Source organism: Cottoperca gobio, chromosome 17, assembly GCF_900634415.1.
Source record: "Cottoperca gobio chromosome 17, fCotGob3.1, whole genome shotgun sequence".
Taxonomy (NCBI): domain Eukaryota; kingdom Metazoa; phylum Chordata; class Actinopteri; order Perciformes; family Bovichtidae; genus Cottoperca; species Cottoperca gobio.
Genome location: NC_041371.1, coordinates 17,162,456 through 17,183,977, shown reverse-complemented (window position 1 = coordinate 17,183,977; position 21,522 = coordinate 17,162,456). Strand labels below are relative to the sequence as shown.

The 21,522-nt window shown below is 39.5% G+C and overlaps 1 protein-coding gene across 6 annotated transcripts in view; it reads left to right on the top strand.

Moving 5' to 3' along the window:
* The window catches only part of ctnnd2b (catenin (cadherin-associated protein), delta 2b), a 161,910-nt gene that overhangs the window by 95,623 nt on the left and 44,765 nt on the right, over positions 1-21,522 (top strand). For 4 of the 6 annotated variants that reach the window (XM_029453411.1, XM_029453412.1, XM_029453410.1 and 1 more), the window contains 3 exons: positions 858-914; positions 12,515-12,647; positions 15,172-15,385. In XM_029453411.1, the coding sequence (XP_029309271.1) occupies positions 858-914; positions 12,515-12,647; positions 15,172-15,385 (404 nt within the window). The remainder of the gene's footprint in view (positions 1-857; positions 915-12,514; positions 12,648-15,171; positions 15,386-21,522) is intronic. The other 2 variants (XM_029453413.1, XM_029453414.1) reach the window with 1 other exon arrangement.

The following is a 21,522-nucleotide window of genomic DNA, read 5'->3' as shown; positions in this document are numbered from 1 at the left end:
TATTAAGAAAACTGAACTTCTATTTTAAAACGGATTTAGCTTCCGTTTCTTTTTTAAGGACAATTTCAGGTGAGCAACCATTTATACATCATTTGCCACCACCTCAGTTATGTGAGAAAGGGCAGATATTTTGTATCTTGTTTAAATGTACCCTACACATAACAGGCTTAGCAGCTTAGCTTGTCATTTACTCACCATTTAGCTTTAGTGGTTCAAGCCCTGCTTTTCTGAGATAAAGCTAGTCATTTTCAATAAATTACACATTTTAACATCTATAGTCAACAGCTAGGTTGACTCACAGGTAAACCTTGTAATGACTTGATGTATTCCTTTAAAACAGAATGACACAGATGAGAGAATAGCATTGTTCATATATATATATATATATATATATATATATATATATATATATGTGTGTGTGTGTGTGTGTAAAATAAAGTTTAAAAGGATGTTGAAGTAGGGTCTGTACAGTGCTCAGGATATGACTATGTAAACTCACAGGTAAACCTCGTCATTTGAAACCTACAGATTTTTCTGCTCACTATCCAAACGTACTCTGATAATTGGCTCAGCAATTCTGAATTTTATAAATAGTTAGTTTTTATCCTAGGACCCTCTCATTACCCAACATATCCACCATCTCCTCACCACCCGCTCTCAGTGCATGCCCTTCACCCTGCCCACCTTCTCCACCATTGCCTAATAACCAAATGTTGAGAGAGAAAGACGAGTCTAGTGGCTACGTTTTGATTTCTATTTACTTATCATCACTATTATGACGGTTATTGAATCATTTGTTGCCAGACAGCCAACAAATACTTCTCTCTTGTTTCTCTCTACCTGTCCCCCCTCGATAGGTACGACCCCGAATTCCTTGTGTGGAATCAAAATCAAGCCGAGCAAAGAATGACAAAGTAATCCAACTATTTATTTCTACATATACATTCTGTCTTTCTATCTTACCTTTGTCTCATTCACTGAATCTTTCCATCTTCTCTATATGACACCAATATCAGACGCAGATGTTAATGTTAATGACCACATGACATTACCCATTTGTACTGTCACCCATTTAGTGACTTATTAAACAGGGATCACTTATTATTTAGTGTTATATGGATTCTAAATTAGAGAGTAGATCAGAGCACTGGCTTTGAAAGGCACTTTGCATTTAATTACGTCATTATATAACATCAGAATATCATCCTTGACCTGACAACACTAAGAAAGAATTTGCAATAAATTAAAAAAAAATCTAAATCAGTTTAAAGTAACTAATAATAATAATAATAATAATAATAATAATAATAATAATAATAATAATAATAATAATAATAATAATACTGATTGCTTGTTTGCCATTTGTAGCAATATGGCTTCTGTTTTTTATTATATTATATTCCTCATTCTCTCCTTTGGCTATCCACCCATCCCTCCATCCATTTTTCTATCTGTTGATTTTTCCGGTCAGTCATTTGTCTCCATTGTCTGTCTGTCTTGGTGATTTCTGAACGTTCTTTGTGACGGTTTTATTCATGTAGCTTTCCCAGTGTTAATCTTGGCACCGGATTAAGATTTTTGAGCCAGTGGTACTGATCTTCTCATTGCCAAAAAATAATATGTACATTTATGAAGTTTGTCCTGGTGGTTTTGTTGCTGCTTCTTGTCTAATTTTAGTGGAAGTGAGGTTGCATTTGGTCAATGAAATTATAATTGATATTTTCCATCCAATAACCCGTTACATTAGCTGAGAATAGTGGCAAGACACGTGTGTGTGTGTGTGTGTGTGTGTGTGTGTGTGTGTGTGTGTGTCCTCAAAGAATGGTCGAATAGTTCCCAGTGAATATTAAATGGCATTTTTGCTTGAAATACTCATCACTACTGTCTAGACAGCAGGCGTGTTTTCACTTGTGCGTCTAAGGTCTTCATCTAATGTTTTTCGCCTTTGAAATGTTTTAATTAACTCAGCACTTCCATTACAAAGAGACCTAACACTCAGTAGTCTCTGATGAAATGGAAGGGATAGACTCTATGTGGAGATAGAAATCAGCATCCGTACATAGATGATAACTGAAGAAGTGTGGTCATTTCCACCGTCTGCAGTTGGCCCCCTAATGGTAACTTTATCCTGTAAAAACTTAAAAAAACAAAACATAATGTAGCCGATTTGTCAAGGCACATTACTGTGGAGCTCTTATGCACTCCAACGCGTTTCCTCCTTCAGGCTGCCAATAATTTATGGAAGCGTTCACAAAGTAAGATTTGTGCAAGACAGGATCCGACCCGATCATAAAAGTGCCTCATTTTATTTCATGCTCATAAGCGCAACGAGATTCTCTGATCCATACTCAGTCACGGGGTTGAGATGGGCTCCGTGTGGTGTGTGTGTGAGTGTTTCTGAGCTCTGCCTGATATCTCCTGACCTTTTGTTCATCTCTACCAGCCTCAGTGGACCAGTCAGTCAGCCATGCCATCACACTCTCAAACACACACCGCACACACACACATATACCGTATACACACATATTATTTCTATAATTTTTGCCTCAGTCTTTCTTTCCCCTTCTATTCATTCATGTTCTCACTCTAACCTCCTTCCCACATTGAGGTTAGGTGGGGTTTAACACATTAGGCTACTGGTTTTATCTGTGTTAAATGGGTTTGTAGTTTAGTTTTATATTTCTGTGTATGAACATGTGAAATGCTTGTTCATGCAATACAGTAAAACACTTCCCTAACATTTCCATTCGACAACACATTCTGACCTTTCTAACCCTTGCTTCCTTTAACCTCTTACCGTTTAAGACGTACACGGTAAGAGTAGTTTTATTTTGCCATGTGTTGTGTACAGTCCACCATGCTAGATGTGGTACCCATGCCACATCTTTTTAGAAAGCTTTCCAAATGTAGAGCGGACACTAAGCGATCGATTGACACCTCATTTGAGCCAATCTTAGCTTCCATGCCTTATCTACAGCCATCAATAGCCAATCAGTGTCAACTTGATAAGGAAGTGCCAGCCCCTCTTCTTTTGTTTACAGACCGAGCCTATAGCAATGATTGGCGTATCGTGTAGCCAATGAAACGCTGGGAAATTTGATGCGCTACTTCATTGGTTAATTTTTTACAAATGTTTTTTATTTTTTGCAAAGTTTTATTTATTATATTCAAAAATAAAAAGAAACGCAAAAATATTGCAAAAAATGTATACTTCACTTACTCTGTGTTATTATTACTAACAGGGAAATATGGGTATATAATAGTTATTTGTGAGCAATACAAATAATATTTTATCAATAAATATTATAATATCTCCAAATTTCACAGTTTGGTGTTACTCTTAGAAAAACCTGTCTAATATGTTGTGTTTTTGTTCTGAAATTTGAACCTGAACTTGGTAATACTTGATGCTATGTTCCTATTGTGTTTTCCAGCTCTTACCTACCAGCTATAGACATCTTCAAAAAAATTCAGATGGAGTTTGTTTTCTTCAAATTCAGTATATTCAGACCACTATTACTCAGTGCCAGAAGCACTTGGAGTGATTCTGATTATAGGTATTTTAGAGTAAATTTGAGTAAAGAGAGAATCATCGCAAGGACAATTACATGAACTGTTGAATTTTACCAGCGTTGTCCATCATTAACCAGCTACTGTGCAAATTACTGTATCCATCAGCTGAACTTATTGTAGACAGATCCCCGGTGATCTGAGATCTGACTGTTTTGTGATACTAACCATTACAACACAGGGTTAGGGGCTTTTTTTTATTGTATTCTAATTCATTTTGTCTATAAATACACTGTAATGTTTGGTTGTTAATCAGCCACCTGAAATTGTTAGAAAAGTTAATGCAGTGAGTCAGCACCCGTGCTAATTTATTTTTGACTTCCCCCTAATTCCTGCCTCCTTTCTTCTTCTCCTGTCAGTTTACTCTGCAGGTTTACCCTACCTGTCCGTCTCTGTGATGAGTCATCAGGTGCAATCTCCATTTCCCTCCCCGAGTAGAGGCAAAACACACACACACACACACACAAATATACCAGACACAAAACTGATAGTTCGCTCTCTGGTTTCAAATGGCTCTATTCACAAAAAGACCTGACTCACAGGAAATCCTTTCAGCGCGATATAGCAGTGATCATCTGTCTGCAGCCCTCACATTACAGCGCCTCGCCCCGCTTCCTTAATACATAATTCATAGAGAGTTTATTTGTTTACCGGGTTTAATTGTTGGTTTGCCTGCATCTCGTATTGTGCTGTAAATGTTTTAGTTGTGGGTGACATGATGACACACACACACACACACACACACACACACACACACACACACACACACACACACACACACAAACTCACACCTAGACAAGTGGTGAAGCGAGATAGCCCACCTGGCTGGCTGGGAACAAAGAGTGGATTGACAGTTTGTCAGTACTTTGTCCCAGTCCACTGAGTCGCCAAAATTAAACATTAGGCTCTCTTGAGGGATTTCAGAGTCACACGCACACACACATAAATGAAGGAAATATGTCAGTAAATATCATTCTCACACATACAATTATTCAGTTATTTTTCTCTCTTATTCAAATGCTCCTTTTCTCCTTGACAGTGTTTTCCATCTTAATAGAGTGCTGACAGGAATGAGTCATAAACCCCAGAAATGAGTTTGCATTTTTGCACTTCTCGAAGTCATTAAGTTTTTGGTTAGATGTCTGAAATAAGGTCTGTGGTTAACACAAGTTAAAGGTATTTTAATGTTATATTCTACGACATAAAATGATAAACAATAAAAAATAAATACGGTTGGTAACATGTGGCTAAATGAGACTACAGAGGTCGCATATTGTTGTCTTACCTCCAACACTAAAACTGTGCACACACACTGCCCTAGTGAACACTTTAGCCCCAAGTTCACAGATGGCTCAGTAGTATTTGCTCATCCTGCTGTGATGTTGTCACACAGTGTTTGGGACTGGGAGCACCATATTCTCCTGTGTTCACTTCTTTCTGGAACAAGAGAAACACACACACACACACACACACACACACAGACACAGAAAGAGAGCGAGATGCTGAGTGAAAAGTAGTTCAGCTCCAGGCTAGAGTTAGTGAATGAACCATTATAGTACAGCTTTCTGGGGCAGAACGCACACTGGAGAGAAGACAGACACTCTCTTCATTTCATTAAGTTTGAATGTGACTGTAGGTATATTCTGTGTTAGTCTGCTTTAAAATGTTGTTTTGTTTTATCCCAGAACAACAAATGACAGTAAACTCTCAATTAAAAGCCGACGCTGAGTCCCTTTTACTCGCCAGGTGTGGATATACTTTTTGACAAATAAACACAGGTCTTAATTAGACGCCGGGTAACTTTTGTCAATATGTATCCTGTATGAAAGAATCTAAATGATGTTTCTTCAAATTAATCCAAGTTGTGAATATTGTCATGTAAAGTCCATTGCTCACTATCTGCTGCACTTTAACTGACATAAACAATATTATCTCTTCTCCCTGCACCATATTGTTGGGTATGCTTGTTTTAGTTACCTGGCTGGCTACAACATAAAGTATCCCCACCTTTCTCTGTTTAGTTTTCCCCCTTTTTCCTTTTCGTCCTGCCAAATACGCTCATCGCTGAAAGGCAGGTGTGTTTTTAGTGTGCGTGTGTGTGTGTGTGTGTGTGTGTGTGTGTGTGTGTGCGTGCGTGTGCGTGCGTGTGCGTGTGCGTGCCCTCAAAGCATCACAGCCTGAGGCCTCGGGTTGAGTTTGATCCACTGCGATGTGGCACTTTCTCTTCAGGGCCCTGGCTCTGTCATTGTGTGTGTACGTGTGTGCAAGCGTGCGTGTGTGTGTGTGTGCGTGCCTGCGTTCTCTTTTCTGCATGTTTTTGATTTTTTTCGCACATACTCATGACTCCTGTCATCTGAAAATGTGTGTGTATGGTGGTGTTTTTTTCTTGTCCTGGTGTTCTGAAGCACACTTGTATGTTTTCTGTGAGTGTGTGTGGGTGTGTCAAATATTCTGTGCCTGAAGGCTGGCAACAATTAGACTGTGTCCTACATTGATTCAAGTGTTAACTGCCCATTCTATTATATGCAGTACATAAAGCACCACTTGTGTGCGTATGTGTGTTTTCTTGTTTGTGTGAATGTCTGCAGTTACACGTGTGTGCCCCCACATTGATCTCACGCTTCAAGAAGAAGGCGAATGTGAGACATATTTTGTAGGAAAAGACGGAGACATAGAATAAGGGATGAAAATGAGAGTGTTTTTTTATAATAATTATTGTAGAGTGCTGCCAAAAGTGCTGCTTTGGCCTGCAAGTAGTGTTTATTCTTTGGCAACATCACTGTGGGCTGTTTGGATGAATAATGGACCTGAAAAGCACTTTTGAAACCTCATTTCACCATTTCAGTAGTTGCACCTTTCAAAGAAAAGGATAGGAGATCTGGAGAAACAGTTTAGAAAACATTACTGTTGACGGACTTGTATGAAAGCCTCCTGTCAGCAGTTGAATGTGGCTCATTGTGGCTTAAACTTCAATGTCTACAAAGTGTATATGTTGAGAGGATATTCTTGTTTTTACTGCATCATGATGCATTGACATGATTGAAGTCGAGCTCCATTGTTCACCCTTTAGTTATAAAGCTAAGAGAGAACTTCCACTGTACTGTGTAGTCATTTATCAAAAGATTGTATTTCTTTACTTTACAATGTGAAGGCAAGCATTACAAATTTAGAAAAGTAAACAATGTACGATGTTTTCTTTTTCAAGAAAGTGTTCTCTTGTCATTGCTTTCACGCCGTATAAAAGCCTCAGCTGACTGCTGGCTTTCCAAACATAGATTTTCTTGGCTGACGTCATTGTTTTTAAAGTCAAATTGTTTTACTATTAGTGACATTTGCCATGATTTTGCAGAACAGACACTACTAAAAGGCGGAGAAACACTCAGAAATCCAGTGTATTACATTTAGTTTGATGGTTAAATATAGTGTTACTCGCTTGTAAGGTTACCTTTATATGTTATTTACTATATTTGGAATTATTTGCTGTATAAAATCATCCTTATCCTTTACTTAAGCAACAGTAACAATACTATATTGTAAAAATCTTACATTACAAGTCATTGTCCTCCATTGTAATTGTTTGTAATTCTCAAATGTAAGAATATAAATCACTTTCCAAAAAGTCCAAAAACGTAAGATTAAAATGTATAAAAGTGTAACTAAGAAAGAAAAAGTATTTAGGTAAAGTACACTTCCTTGAATAAGTAGTACGTTATACATTTCTTGTTGCACTTCTGTCACACCTCGATCTCCATTAGACTTTTTATAGTATATATATATATATAGTATTTTTATAGATTTATATGTTGATCAGTTTAACCCTTTCAATTAACCAAATGAATCCATAAGCATTTGAATCTGTTGAAGGGAAATCATCTGCTTTACTAAGCTTCATGTCTGCAGGCGATGTTATCGCTGGTGTCCTACTTTCTAATTACAATGTTAAAAAAAGAAAACATACACACACACATCTGACAGCTCGCTGAGCCATAACGTTAGATGTCTTATCTGCCAATTAACCCACAGGGTGACCTTAACAAGGTTATGTCATCTCTGATCATATTTGTTGAGGCGCATGCTAACTATATGTGCATAACATCATTATGTATGTAAATGTTGTGGCCTTGCATGTGTGTTTCTGTAGGAATTTGCCTGGAGCAAGGCGGGAAAAGAAAACAGAGAGAGACACTGAGACAAGAGAGTTAAAAACAAAAATCAGAAAAGAAAATTGTTAAAGAGAGAGGGAGGATTTCAAAGAGAGAGAGAGAGAGAAAAAAACCTTTGAAATAATTCTCTCTTCTTTCTCTCTTCAATTTCCCCACTTTTGAAACACTGGGTTTATCCTATTGGCCCATTATAAAAACTCAGAGACAAAAGCTTTCTAATCCTGGCTCTTCTGCACTGCCTTTGATGGCTGGGTGTGCATGCAAGTCATTGAGTGTGTATTTGTGTGTGTTTGACTACTGTACATGTAAGTGCGCTGGATCGTGCTCGTGTGTGTGTGTGTGTGTGTGTGTGTGTGTGTGTGTGTGTGTGTGTGTGTGTGTGTGTGCTATTAGCTGCATACTGAGTTGTCCTGCGGCACTTGGTGGTGTGCGCGTGTGTTTGTATCTGCGCAATCCTGAGATTGTTTGTGCGTGCATATGTTTACGTTAGATTAGATTGAACTGAAATTATCTCCATGGGGACGTGGTGCTGTTGCTGCCTTAAGAATAAGATACATGAAAGAGAAATGGTTTCATTATAAGAGCAGAGCAAACATGGCTTTTATATGCAGCCCAAACGTCTCACAACTGTCAGAAAAATAAAAAAATTGCAAATGTGTGGATTTAATCCAGAAACCGAATGAAGAGAATATCAAAAGTAGCAGAGCATAGTAAACAAAAATGTATAGTTAAACAAATGTTTTGGGCTTTTTATGCCTTTAATGAGAGAGAGGAGAGAGAGAAGGGGAATGGCATACATCAAATGGCCATGGGTCACCCGCACTACAGGGTGAGGTACCGGAGCTAAATTAAGGGGGCAAACCCCAGGTGGATAAGGTACATAATCCCCAGTTGATTAGACACATAAAGGCAATTATATTTTGTATTACAAGTTTTCTGAAAATGCTATGTTTAAATATACAAATGAGGCATCATTTGTATACATTTCCTGAAGATAAATCTGAACATTTAATAAAGCTAGATTCAAAATACTTGTTTCATTTAGATGACATGTTAGAGACTGGTTTTTACTGAGGGAATTTTTCAATATCCCTTTGTATGACTCCACATATCAGAAAATACTGTTATTAAGAGAACATTTGTCACGTTGTTAGGAATAGAATGTTCTATAAATCAGGCTATAAATGATACATGAACTCGCCACTCTGTAAAAACCTTCAGGATATAGATAGGAATGAAACTGGAAGGTTTGGTGTATGTTAATACTACTGAAGTGGAGATTTCTGCCTCAGAGAATGAGAAAGATTTAAAGATATGAATTGTAAAAATATACACTAAAGGGGAATAGGGTTAACATTATTAACTAATAGATATCACCATGAAACTTTCCCAGTTCATTTCTTACATTAAGGCAGTAATCTTTTGTATTACAAGTTTTCAGAAAAGTTAGGTTAAATATGCAAATGAGGCATTATCTATTGCTGATTTTGGTGAATTGAGAAGAAATCTACAGACGCAATTAGACAAAGTGTAGTAAAATAAACGCCTACATTTGTATTTAGCATGTTTCCTTTCCACCAGTCTGAAAGAAGACATGTTCAAAATAGGCCAGACTCTGAATTGACGAGTGCACGAATAAACTTTGCCTGTAGTGTCTCCCCTGAATATTCAGGAAGTATCGTCTCCTTTATTTATTCGGAGTTATAGACAACAATGTTAACGACATGGGGGAATACAACTTTGCCCCAAACAAAAAGTGGAAAAATCCGGCCCCAGTTTTATCTGGTCACTAGAAACCATCGCTGTCAAGGAAACGTGATATTTCGTTGCTGTTGGCGACAGATAATCTCCATCGATAAGCCCCACCTCCCTATCCTCCCTCACTCTCTCACATCACATCTTTCTCACGTTAATCAACTGTGTTTCTTCTTTTTACACACACTCTTACACACAAGTATAGGGTTAGTGAGCTTAGTTTGTGTGTGTGTGTGTGTGTGTGTGTGTGTGTGTGCCTGTGTGCCTGAAGCATGCCTTAAGGCAAAAGCATTGATAGACCCTTGTTACACGCTGAAACCAAAGCAGCTGGGGCATTTAGAAGAAATAATTCATCCCAGCAGGAGGAAGCTCTTTACAGTGTACTGTTGTTAACCACATAACGGGTGCACCATGTGATAGTTTTGCATTTTCAGAGAGGTTGTATCTTGCCCTGTGTTGTTTACAGTCCGCCATGATGGAGTTGTTACGCAATGCCACATATCGTTCAAAAGATTAGAGTCGTCTATTTAGTGAGCAAAACAGTTTTGAGATCAAAATCACAACAGCGAGAACAGTAGGCATCCCAAACTAGCAAGCAAAGTCACAATCAAAATCATAACTTTGAGCCAACTCAACTATGAAGTCTCATCATAATCCTGTAATCAGTAATAATCCAAAAAGAACACTCCTGTGTCATTGCCAAAGGTCCAATAGATCGTTTCCAGTAAAAATATATCCATCATGAACATCTTCACATCTCAAAAGCCCATGAACAGCTGTTGCAATCTTAGAAATCAGCTGATCGATGTGTACAATTTTTAGACGCTTCTAAGGTAGGATGCCGAACTCTGACCTTTCGATTGACACTTCATTTGAGCCAATCGGAGCTTCCATGCGTTGTCTATAGCCATCAAGAGCCAATGAGTGTCAACTTCATAAGGAAGTGCCAGCCCAGGGAAGATATTGAAGTTGATTCACTCGCATCGCACTCGGCTCACAAGCCGAAAAAGTGTGGGCACCCCTGATCTAAAGCAAGTTCTTTGTACTATCAGTGTTTCCCCTACCATTGGCCCCTGCGGCCCCCCTGAAATTCAAGGTGTTTTTTTTATTTCACAAACTTTTAACTCACTTTTCACATTGAACAGGTGCTCTTTTATTAAATAAAGTAAACGCTCATGTTATTAATCTAATTTATGTGCACGTTTCAGTGTTTACTGCATTCACATTCTCTCCTCTGCTCTGTTTTGCGAAGGGCGGGGCTCCGCTCCCGACACACACATGCACACACACCTACAGTCAGAGGCAGAGGAAAGGAGAGGAGAGAACTAATTAGAATCTGCGCCTACACTGACTATGATACACCAACTATAACAGTGAAAACAAAAACAGTATGCAATGTAGTACAACACAGTGCGGGTTAGAGATACGACCCATCTGACTGGCCTCTTTTCTTCGGACATGAAGTTTTCCAAACGAAGGCCTAGGGCAGGGGTGTCCAAAAAAAGGGCCGTGGGCCAAATGCGGCCCTCGGTCCATTTTTAATTGGCCCGCTGCACATTCTAAAAGTATAATGGAATATGGCCCAGATAGAAACTTGCGCTTGAATGTTTTGCACTTCTTAGTTCTAACACAGAAACACAGTTTTGACTTGTCAGCTAACTTAAAACATCAAGTGTCAGATAAAGTTTGTGCTTTAGATTTGTACTGATTGCATGTGATGAGAGCACAGATGCGACAGTCGCCGCACAGCTGTTCATTGTTTTTTGCGGAGAGTTGACGATAACTTTTACGTTACGGAAGAGCTGCTTGGTCTTAGGAGTCTAAAGGACACAACATAATTCGAGCACGAGGACTTTACCACAGAGAATGTAAAGCTTTCCTGTCTGATGTCGATGCTGAATACGGGGCCGTACTCCACCGTTCTGATGTGTGCTGGCTGAGTCTCGGCTCCGTGCTGCAGCGGTTTTATTCCCTGAAATCAGAAATCGATCTGTTTTTGAAAGAGAAGGAGCGACCTCTTCATGAGCTGAGAGACCCTCCATGGTTGGCTGACCTGTTTAGTTGATCTTACTGGTCATCTCAACACTGAACAAGAGCCTACTGCGCACATGAAAGCATTCTGTGTGAAGCTCCGTCTCTTTGAGACACAACTACGCAACTTCAATGTTGCGCACTTCCCCACTCAAATATGTGAGCAAACATTTTCTGTTAACTCTGAACAAAAGCAGGTTGAGAACCAAAATGAGCGACAGCATCTCTGTGATGTCCTTCGTATCTCAAACACCAAACTTACTCCTGACCTGCAGCATCCTTCAGTCCAAAGCGCAGCATCACTGCTCCCACTGAGTGCAACACTGTTCCCACTATAGGAGAGTTAAAACATATATTACACAGTATTCATGCTAATAAGCTCAATTTTTCAATAAATTCAGTCAAATAAAGTTTCTAACGTTAGAAAATGTTAACAAGCCCAATAACTTATTTGTTTAACAAGCTTGAGATATATCCAGCCCCATTTCCCCTCATTCCCGCCTCAGGGCTTTTGGGAAATGGTATGTTTTTAAGGCCGCTGGACTTGACTTGATATTATACATGTTTTCTAAGACTATCATCCTTATTTCTGTGGAGCAGGCTTTGTATATGGGGACAAGCACAAACTGTTGAAAGCAAACTATTGTCAAAGCATTAAGAATTCCATTAATAGGAATTAAGGGGGCTACCCAAAACAAAAGTACACAACAGTGCTGTACATATAAGAAAAATGCTTTTATCTTCTAGCTAGGCCTACATTGATGAAGTTAATGGAACACCCACATTTTGGCAGACAGTACATACACATTTACATTTAAACAGAACATAAATGTACAAATGTATGTGTTTAATATGTCTTTCTTTTGATTAATCTCCAACCTCAATTTCTGTCTCTCTCTTTCTGTGTCTCCGGTGAGCATTTTAAATGAGGGTTACAGTGCACAAGCTGCTGCACACATCGCAACATACTGTACTTTCATTGTGTGTCTCTCTAGGGAGTTTGGCTGGAGGGATCCAGAGCTTCCGGAGGTGATCCAGATGTTGCAGCATCAGTTCCCATCAGTCCAGTCCAACGCTGCTGCCTACCTCCAGCACCTCTGCTTCGGAGACAACAAGATCAAATCTGAGGTATTGATCTCTGAGGAGAAACCGCATCAAGGGAGAGATTGAATTCCAAAACTCAGCTTGGCCCTAACTCACCCTGTCGCTTATACACACACACACACACACGCACGCACACACACACACACACACACCCATGCATACTTTGCCTGTTATTCAGAGTTGGTGACTACCACTATTTCCTCTAGTATGCAGATAGGAATGCAGATACTGCAGTGTTTTTTTTCTTGCTGAAGTTTTGAAAGTTCATCTGAACATTGTTTCTGGAAAGGTACACTGCTGTTTGTTTTCATGTGGGAATATTTCAGTGCTTTGAGTACCACGGGCAAGATTGCAGGGGACAAGAGTTCTTAACAAAGAGTGAGTGGGTGAGTGTGTGCACTCGCCTGAAAATACTTTTGGTCATGCAACTGACCAACGGAGAAATAATACAACAACATTTCCACAGGGCTTTTTTACGCCGGGTCCTCGAGTCCAGTCTCAATAAACGAGGTAAACCGAGGTGGTCGGTTGCGCACACAATCGCGAGGGCCGAAGAACCATGCAGCAAATCTTTGGCATTATTTATCAGGAAATATAAATCCAGCAATGTACAGAAGATATTTTATATAACATAAATATGCATACCAATTTGGTATTTGGCAGAGATCAAGAAGGTCTTATTCTCTGAATGCACTGAAAAGTCTTTGTTCATGTGGACCAGCCAACACTTAAATAGCTTGACACATAGTGAAGGACCAGACACTGAGCAGGCAGGTTGTAAATACAGCCAATTCCACAATACTTTCGCCTGAAAATTAAAGATTTGTCTTGATTAAGGAGAAACTCCCATATGTGCCGCTGTCTGAGCTCCACCAAACTTCATATTAGCCGGCATTAACTCCTCATTACGCACACTTAACCCAACTCTGAGTACAGCTCTGTTCCTGCAGTCTATCCTTCTGTCCTTTAGAGCCGTCATCACTCAGAAAACTGTTCTGTCTGTCTTTTCAATGTCAACTCAATTCAGCTCAATTCCACTTTATTAATCCCCATGGAGACGATGGATTTGAGGGCAAACAAAGATCTTCTAACGGCAATCAGCCAACACACATTAAAGATAGAGCGGAGACAGACGGATGGCAAAGATGACTGATGTTGAAATTGTGATGTAGAATGAAGCATGGTAGTGTATAAGAGCAGGGCTGCCAAAACTACAACCCACAGCCCAGATTGTTTTTGTCCTTGAGAGAGACGCCTGAACGGTGAACTACCGTAATAGACAGGATGCAGAGGGATATATATATGGCCTGTTCAGTCTCCTAGCACCACATGCAGATGAAGAGGTGTTATTGCACGCTCGATATATTCCTTTTAGGCCGCGATCACATCGAGACATGTCGCTACAGGCACGGCTGCTTCAAAAACACCCTGGCAAAGCACTTTGTGACAAAATATTGTGGTACGCCTGTGGGACGAGGCTGCGTGCGCAACCAAATCGCTGGAAAGAAAATGCAACGCCAGGCGGCCATACTATAGGAAAACAATTGTTGTGTTGGTGACACGTTTCTACCGACGCGTCTCGGTGTGTTAGTTGTTAGATACCTTCTGTGTCACTAAGGCGAGACAAGACTGAAAGAAAATTACTCGACAAACATTTTAGTCATTAAAATTTTCAGATGAATAGTTTTAATGCATTTCTGTTGAGTTATTCTCTATCTCTTTTCATTATTAAGTCAACCCCTTCTGGGTTTTTTATGTTTTCCATACACAATAAGCAATTATAAGACAATCCCTTGGACTATTGGACCTTGTGATAAGCATTTTTCAACAATTTACAGATAAACAAAACTTCAATTAATCCAAAAACAATGATAACACAAAGCTGTTTATTTGTTTCATTGTCAAGTGAGGTACAGCAGTCATCATCCTGCTGATTGTAATGTTTTGCTTTTATTATAATTGCAGAGCTTTTCTTTTTTTTCACGTATAATTAAGTTTGTAAGTTAAACGTCTAACATTCTAAATAATCCATTTCCATTTTGATATTGTCTGTAATAAGCTTCATGCTGATGTACCTTTATCTGGAGCACAAAAGACACAAGCACAACGGCCTTACCCCCGTGCAATCTCCTTCACTAAAATGTCTCTTGTTCTTTATAGAAAGCAGTCTGCCCTACATTTTCTCTTTGTCTAGACGGAGGAGAGCAGGGAGCGCGGCAGACACTTAGAGGGGTGATGGGACAGAAAGTGCTTTGGCTGGCATTTAAATAAATTGTGCTTCAGTGCCACAGTAGCCACAGCGCACTGTTTGTTTACAAGTGTTGACAAAGGAGAAATTAATATTTACATGAGAACATTTTCTCCAACCCCATCATCAAAAGTGTGAAATTATTTTCTCAAGTGGACGTTAACGAGCCTTAATTTCTTCTGATATTGTCTAGACACCAACATTTCTTGTTACATTGTCGGGGAAATTGGCCTGGAAACAACTCTTATTATTTGTATTATTGCTGTCACCCTAACTCCGTCCCCCCGCCTCCGTTCTCAGATCCGGCGGCAGGGTGGCATCCAGCTGCTGGTGGACTTGTTGGACCACCGGATGACCGACGTGCACCGCAGCGCCTGCGGAGCCCTGAGGAACCTGGTGTACGGCAAAGCCAACGACGACAACAAGATCGCCCTGAAGAATTGCGGAGGCATACCAGCTCTGGTCCGACTGCTCCGGAAGACCACAGATGTGGAGATCCGAGAGCTGCTCACAGGTAAAAAAAACTATTTACAAATACCTTGATGTTACTGAATATGCGGCTGGGATTGAGATCGCAGTATTTCCCTTGAATTCACTTACTGCCTTTTCTCGGGAGAAAATACCTCAGGGAAACCTTTTGTGTTGACTTGTGTGTCTATAGGCACTGAAACAAAGTCACCTTTTTTCCAAACCTCCTGAACACTACCATGCAGCTGGTGATACTAAAAGTCTGTCCTTGAAATCACCTGGGTTTCGGGTGCAGAGGTTTCTTCTCCTACTAGTGGAAGCGTTCAGCTTAGCTGCTTGGCAAAAACATTTTATACCGAGTGAATATAGAGGGAAAGAGTGCAGAAACTGTAAATGAAAACTCCATCATACTTCCATATAACCGGGACTGCATATTGACGACTACAGTTTGAATCTTTTTACAAATCTTTTAGGCAGATTCTAGTATTTTCTAACTCAACAAAAAAACCAAAGATGTAGGATTTTCCCACCAGAGATTACTGTCCTGGGCTGTAAAACAACACATTTCTGAAATATGTATAATTTCTTAATAATTTGATGGTAATGACAGAGAAAATAGAAATATTTTAGTTTACTAGTTGTGCTGAGTTTATAAGTGCTTTCAGCAGGAAATGTGAATTAAATATAATAGAATGAATTAATCTTAATATGCAGTAATATGTTTAAAATCTAAAATTACTTCAACCCTAATGTGCAGATTCATTCTTGCACACACACACACACACGCACACGCACACAAAGAGAAGGAGTATTGTTTACCACCCGCCTGCTTCCCAGCACTCATCAAGTGATGTTGGCTTGTCAAACTGAGATTCTGTGTAAAGGGTGCTCTGCACTTGTTTGTATTCTCTGTCGGTAAACACAAATATCATCCACATTGTAAAAAGTGTATTCAGGATTGATTAATTTGAGGTTCTAAACCCTCTGAGGTCTTGGTTGTAAACTCACCACCAAAAGGATTAAAGGATTACCAGCAGTGCCTCTACTAGTGTTTTTTTTTACAGCTTTTACTTTATATATCCCGGCAATCCCTTTCTAATTGGCATTCACACTGACGGCCACGGTAAAAGGACTTTTACCTCTGGAGGGGGATGGAGAGACGACAGAGCTAAAAGAGGAATACCACTCCATTTTCAAACTGATCTACATCCAAAATCCTAAGGGGGGTTTACTCCATTCCTGGAGACAAATGAGAAAAATGTATTTCTCTTACCAGCACCCACTCTCATGAAAACATCTCTGCTGTAGGCCTGTCAGAAGCATGGTATTTCAAGACATGTCAGAAAGCAAGATTTGAGTTATTTCTGGTTCATAGAACAGTTTAATCGATGTGTTTTAGGGTAGAACTAGGAAAGAGTGAAGCCTAGAGCCCTTACCAATGATATTTATGATTTGGCATCAGGACGGATCAGACCAAGTTAGACCAAGTCTGTTCCATTCTGGTGCTGACAGTCGTTAGACATCAACAGATAGAGTTTAATGAGATGGATCTGTTGACATGCAAGCTCAGTAGCTGAGCTGCTTCCTAACTACAGACAGTAAGTTCTAAAAGTCATAAAAGTTTAATTAAATGAAATGATAACATCCACTGATGTTAACAATCCATCCATACAAAGAGGAAAGGATACATTTGTGTGAACTACTGAGTTTGAGTTTCGGTGCAGAGACACAGATCATGAGAGATGATCTCGTCAGTCTGTCGTTCAAGTTCATCAAAGACACATTGAATGGATGTAGTGCAGCCAAGCAAACAACCGCAGGGTAGACAACCTTTTTCCTGTTTACACCGGCACACGCATGCCTACTGTACGTGAATGGTCATGTAATATGCATTTCAGGCAGTTTAGTATGGGCGGAAATTATTTCTTTTCATTTAGTGTGGATGTAGCTTTAGCCTACTGAGTGTCCAACTCAGCAGTTACGCCCATACTTATGTCCCGTCCTTGCAAACTCTCCTAAACCACTCTGTCCCCGTGTCCCTCAGGCTGCCCTTGAGCATTAAGCCACTCCCCTAATTATTTACAGCGGTGACATGAGTTCTGGTGAGGGACAAACATTTTAAGCATTATTCGTGGTAATAAGAGACAGTCATGAATACGAACCGAGCACAGGGAAACTTATTATCAGGAAAGTGAAATTGAGAGGTGCCCTCACATTACCCACATACAATCACGTTGGTGCAGAGTATGACCCACGCGTTCTCTGCGCATGTATATATATTTATAAATGTGTAGTGAGTATGGAAAAGGGTTTAGGCTTAGCATAGATGGAAATAAAAGGTTTTTGTATGCTGCTGGAGTCTTAAAGAAGATTACCATATAAATTAGAGCAGCAATTCAAGGCACAGAGCAGAGAAATCCCTCCTGTCACAAATTAATCAGCTGAACGACTGACCGGACGCAGAGAGATCGCGCTCTCTCTCTCTCTCTCTCTCTCTCTCTCTCTCTCTCTCTCTCTCTTATCCCTCTGTGGTTGGGTTTTCGTAATTGGTCTCCCCTTCTCTTCACGTCTCTCCTGTCCTCTTTGCCTTTCTATGGCTACACTTTTTCACTCTTTCTCTATATCGCCCACCCTCTCTGCCTCTCTCTCTCTCTCTCTCTCTCTCTCTCTCTCTCTCTCTCTCTCTCTCTCTCTCTCTCTCTCTCTCTCCCTGGTGAGGATTTTGAATCAGGATCACAGCAGGAAGTCAAGCTGCCTGCCTTGCTAGTTACAGATTCAGCTACACACACACACACACAAACGCCTTTTCTCTCTCTCACGCTGTAGTTGGCTTGATGGCACAAAAAGAAACAAACAAGGTTGTTTCCCTCTGCTCCTCCTTCTTTCTCCCTATTTTTGGTTTAGTAATTGCTTTCTTTTTATTCTTCCCTAAAGATGATTATTTGGAGAGAATAAAATGCTTTAAAATAGTAGATATTAGCTTTACTTTAGCAGATGCAGCATACACCAGAGCTGGGTGCATGGGATTGCTTTCATCCAACGTATCCTCTTACAACAGGTTCGTATGATATCTTACGACAACGTATTTACTTATCCTACGAATGTGCAGCAACACGAGGGATCAGTGCATTGCAGATGCTTGCGAATGGGGCAAAATGTGTGTTCAAATAGCTACAATAGTGGCGTTACTTAAGTAATACGGAAATAAGTCAGCGTTAACTTGGTTTCACACGGTACACGAATGGTCTCCTGGGTGAAGATTTTTGGACCTATCCGTCCTCCGTCTTTATCGCCCTTATTGAGCAGAAATGCGCCGAAAACTTAATTCGATAAATCAGATGTTGATAAACTGCATAATTTGCAGTTAAAAAAAGCTAATAAATCGCAAAATATCCCAATATATGTTATCATAATACTATATAAAATTGCAATTATATTGTATCATGATTTAAGATTGTCATCCCTAACCATTACGTGGGTTACATACAATTTGATTACGTGGATTGTATACAAATTCCGCTGCATTACTTCATAAGTAAAAGTAGAACAGTGAGTGAGAACAACCTGATGTAGTCATGGGCATGTGTGAGCAGGTACGTTTGGAAGTTGTCAGTACTTCTGTTGACCCTGATTGATCAACTGTGTGTCGTCACATCGCACTGAAATACATTTGGTGTGTTGATGATGGTGATGGAGAGAACTGTCTGATGTGATGCTCCAAAAACTCCCTCAGGTGTTCAACTAGTTTCAGATCTGGTGATCTGGTGATCTGGTGATCTGGTGATTTCATTTAATCAATGTCACCAGCCTGCATGTTCTTGTACAGTATGTGAAGGCCTGTCTGATCCCAGTTACTTTCTGCATTAACAATGTTTCATCAAACGCCACAGTGCGTGTGCTAACAGTAGTGTGATAGTTATATAAGAAAAGTAACTTTTTTCAGGACCTGAATACACCTGCATCACTATTGCTTCACAAAACAACAACATGGAAATATCAAAGACATTAAGGGTAATTATTGTTGTCAGCGGGCATGTAGCTTTGATCTACACTTATTCATCCTGGCTTGAACAAGGAACTGATTTATGAACTATTAATGAATTAGTTTAAATGCATTACGAGTCTGAAAGGAGTCATTACTGATGTGTACAGTTCTATCCTCAAAGAAACTACAGAGAAATACCAACACCATGATATCTTCCCTCTGACTCACAAAGTGCTGCGCTCTCTATAACTTCTTTATTCCCTTTTAAAATCTGCATACAGTTTCATTTTTTCATCCAGTCACAGCAGCACACATCATCGTAAGTGACAGGTCTGGATTGCTCACGTTGGCGTCAGCTCTTCAGAAGCAGATATGGAAGTTGTCAGGCTCACGCTGTGATGGGAACTCTCCGCAGTCAGGACGCAATCCAGTCACAATGCTCATCCAGTTTAGGCGAGGCAAAGAGACGGAGAACAACATCTCAAAAGAGTAAGGGAAGTGCAGAGTAAAAGAGGGATCTGTAATACAAAAATGTGGATGGAAATATGGAAATTAGAACGGTTTAGGATTTGTGCCATAATGTCATCCAGCACGACTCTCTGGTGAATTGTTTTCACTCAAACACACATTGCTACATATAGTACAACCATGAAATATGTAAAAACTGATGCTGGTTTATATCCTTAAAGAACAAGAACATATGAAGCTTATATAATAAATAAAGAACTTAAGGCAACAAAAGAAAACCATAAAGATTTGGGAAAATAACGGAGAAAGATGATTTTGTTTATCAACATAAAAAAAAAAGCTTACGCAGCTAAGAGGCCACATAACCAAAGTTAATTATACAAACATACAGCAGCTGTGTTTTCTTAACATTTACTGTGCTAATTACCCCAGTTCTCAGCTTAATGCAGCAAAAAAAAAGGTTTTAAGGCTCAACCGGTTTCATAATAGCAGCTGAATAATATTTTCATCCACGAACAAACAAGTGATATTACCTGTTAAATGTATAGTATTATTACCTTAGTTTATCATCTGCCTGTCTTGTCTTTTCTTTCTGCCTGCTTGCATCTGCAAAATACTTGCAACACTGTAGATGAAATCAGATATGATATAATGAGAGAATAAATTAACAAATATTACTGCAGTAGGATGCTTGATACTCGAGTGGCTCCAGCGTTGTGCCACATAACCGCAACGTTTGGCCAAAATGCCCAAAAAAACCCCCAGAACAGAGGCAGAGCTATAGAGCTTTTTTTCCCTTTGCAAACCAACTCTGGATGACCTTGACGTGATCTACAGTCTACTGCTTAGCTACACTGGTTCCTGTTTTTAATGACAAAGTCATTAAAGGACCCAAACTGAGTAAACATGATACCACTCTATGGCTCATTAACATAGAGCTGTAGGCCTGCGTGGCCTAAGTGATTAACAGTGATCGATGTTCACCTCATTATGAAAACAAAGAGGCTCGGCTTCTTGTTCGAGGACAATAAATGTGTGCAAAAATTGATATCTGCCAAATGAAGCTTCTCCTCTCAGATGCTTGCAAACATCTAAGCGCGAGACAACATCACACTGATATACGGACGTCATGACTTTCTATACGAATTATGTTATTAATTGGTGATAGAATACATTAGAGTCAGTGGAAAGCCTTTGTAGAAATATTAAAGTAATACACTGGCATTAAATACCTTTAAGCGTTCAATGTTTTTGATATCTTACAAATATCTAACTTTTCTTTTTCTCCTCAATTCCCCAACTCACCTCTATCATATAAACTGAAGCTATAGGTTATATCAAAAATATAAATTCAATCAATTAGATCCAATTGCTTTTACAACCAAACTCCATGTAGGCTGCATGCCTTTGAATTTGATTTAGGAAGACATATCCATATAGGAACAATAAGAATTGAGGAAAAGAAGATTTCAGCAATTAAATAAGGTGACAACTGATTCAACCATTGAGTTGTTAAAATGGCTTATCAGCTTTCAACAGACCCATTCAAATAGCACGTACTCTGGTTTACTCTGCGCCTGTCTCTCTCTTACGACTAAAGCACCGCGCTGTACTCAAGGTCAAACCGTCATTAGCCGTGTTTCCATTCAATCGTCAGGCGAATTTTAGGCAAACTTTTGAAGTGTCGCAAAAAAATCAACTGGTTTGAAGCGACGAAGCAACTGCTATCA